Genomic DNA, 2,538 nt, shown 5'->3' on the forward strand with positions numbered 1-2,538 from the left:
AACTGTGCTAATAAAAACAGTAAAGAAGCACAAATACAGGAAAATCTCTATCACTAAGATCTATATAATTTAAATAAACTGTGTGCAATCTTGTTCTTGTCGTAACTGCAACCTAGGTTACCACAAAGTGGCAACAATGTCCTGATAGTGGCTTCTGTAGTGAGTGACATAATATGACATTTGAAGTTCAAAAGCCAACCAGTAATCAGTGTGTCTGTCACCCCCTGCAGGTCAACAGCAACAACAGTGAGGGAAACGTGGTCAGTGAAACAGCCGCCAAGTCTGGTCCCAGGTTGAAGTTAATGCTAATCGTGATAGGGGTTGTTCTTTACCAGACACCTAACATGTTAGCATTAGCTTCACTTTGGGAGATCTCACAACAACGGCTGCAGCCAACAGTGCCGCCTGCGGTGCTGAAATACGGGGAGAAAGAAGTCATCATGAAACTGATGGAATATGATGCAGAAAGAGACTCAAAGTGAAACATATGTGGAGTAACACATACAAGACTGTCCTGCTTTTTATGAAGGGACCAGGTGAGCGAGGCAAAAATACTCAAGTGCAAGCCAAAAAGATTTCAGGTGTCTGCACACCATAGAGAAAATTATTCTGTCTTTCACACTTGCCTGAGGAGGATCTTATAGATTAAAACATTACCTCAAAAAAGCATAAATGAGAAATAAACTGGAGCCTATGGTGTGAAGACCTCCTTTCTGCTATGCATTTAAAGGTCTTTGGCTCATTGGACCTCCTTTTAGACATGCAGATTAACTGCTTTGTGATTCAGTTGAGAATAGTTGCTCAATATTAACCTAAAAAGAGGTCAGGTCACCCATAATTGAAATAATATATATAACTGCTTGCTTTTAAATAATCCCTCTGAAAATAACTTTTTTTGTACATTTATAGTGGTATGAAGGAATATTTTATTTTAAAGGGAGCCAGCATTGTGTGACAGTGTGTCATAAAGACAGTCAACTCAATGTCGATAGTCCAAAGCATGTGACTCAGAATATGTGGATTTTGAATTTTTCCAAAAGTAGGTGCTTCTTTATGTGGGTTATGAAAATTGTCATATCATTAAAATATACTATGACATGACAACAAATGCATTGTCATGAGGTTGAAACTTTTTATTAAAAAGCTGATGTTTAAGAGGTAAATGGCTATTTTGAGTCGAAGAGAATTTTCATATTTAGTGATTGTGGTTGTGTAATAGATTGCAATTATAACCTGCCCTCCTTTGTACTTAATTTATCTATTGTGAATAAATTGGCTCCAGCAGGGATAACTGTATCTGCTACTGCAACAATTACAGACAAAGAAAGAAAAACAAAAATCTCAATCACAGTTCAACGATTGGAAAAAAAAAAAAAAATCTTTAAGGAAACAAAAAGAACATGCAGAAAATTGTTTTGACATTAAATTCACTTTGTTTCACTGAATTCCTTTTGCTTTTGCTTATGAATTCTTTAGAAAAAAAAGGTGATTAAAGTTGTTCTTCTGACACCTGAATTTGTTTTATGTTCAGAATCTGCACTGTAAATGTATGTTGACGGCTGAATGCGTGACAAGAAAATAAAAAAAGATAATCATCTGTTTACATGAGAAAACATCTGCATCTGCTCTCCTCTGTGTAGTCGATGTCATGATGTCAGGTTTATATGAATTATAAATAAGAGAAGATGTTAACCAAGACTTTGAACAAACTCAGTTCTCTAAAGAGACGCAAACATTTCTGTACACTTTAGCCGACATTTGTAGCCCTTTAGTCTTGTGACAGAAGCTCTGTGTTAAACCATTTTGTCATTAGTTCAGTTTCTCTGAAAACGCTCCTTCAAGGCAGAGTACACAGAATTTTAAAGACAATTCACTCACCCATTCACCTAAAGATGACATAAAAAAACCATCATAACTATAAAACATCAAGCTGATTGGATTAGGATACAGTGTAGGATTCCCAAAATGTATGTAGCCACTGTGTTTATTTATTTGAAGAATTTACCGAGCATTTAGAGATAGATCTCATTAAAGTCTGTGTATTTTGGCTAGAGTAGAGTTCATTTAGGGTGATCACTGAGTCATAAGTTGTCTTTCTGTTTGTCACCACATCAGTGTTTCCCCTAAAGAGGGAAAACCACAAAATGCGCCATGTGTTTTAAATTACTGTTGATGTAAGCTGATAATATCTAAAGATATATTACAATCTATTTGCAAAAAAATTACAAAAATCGTGTTATGAAAGGCAAATCTGGTGAAATTATCACGGAAAATAATAATTAGGGGACGCAAGACACAAAAGCAAGTCAGAAATCACAGCTTTTCCCCACTACTTTCAGTCAGGGTAAGTCAAGTTTATTTATATGAATGATTCATTTGCCTCAAAGGGTTTTACGATCTTAAATCAGATGAGGAAAAACTCTTTTACATGATGAAAAGCTGTTTGCAAGTAAATTAAAAGTTGTTTACATGTAAATTATTAAAATATAATAACTGGTATTTTTGGCTCATAGAGATGGATAGTATGTATTACATGGC

The 2,538-nt window shown here is 35.1% G+C and overlaps 1 protein-coding gene across 1 annotated transcript in view; it reads left to right on the forward strand.

Annotated features, from left to right (window-relative positions):
• The first annotated feature begins 344 nt into the window (after positions 1-344).
• Positions 345-2,538, forward strand: part of LOC121943976 (ephrin-B2a-like) — a 15,319-nt gene continuing 13,125 nt past the window's right edge. Inside the window, exon 1 of the mRNA XM_042487603.1 lies at positions 345-478. Coding sequence (XP_042343537.1) covers positions 345-478 — 134 coding nt within the window. The remainder of the gene's footprint in view (positions 479-2,538) is intronic.

Source organism: Plectropomus leopardus, chromosome 1, assembly GCF_008729295.1.
Source record: "Plectropomus leopardus isolate mb chromosome 1, YSFRI_Pleo_2.0, whole genome shotgun sequence".
Taxonomy (NCBI): domain Eukaryota; kingdom Metazoa; phylum Chordata; class Actinopteri; order Perciformes; family Serranidae; genus Plectropomus; species Plectropomus leopardus.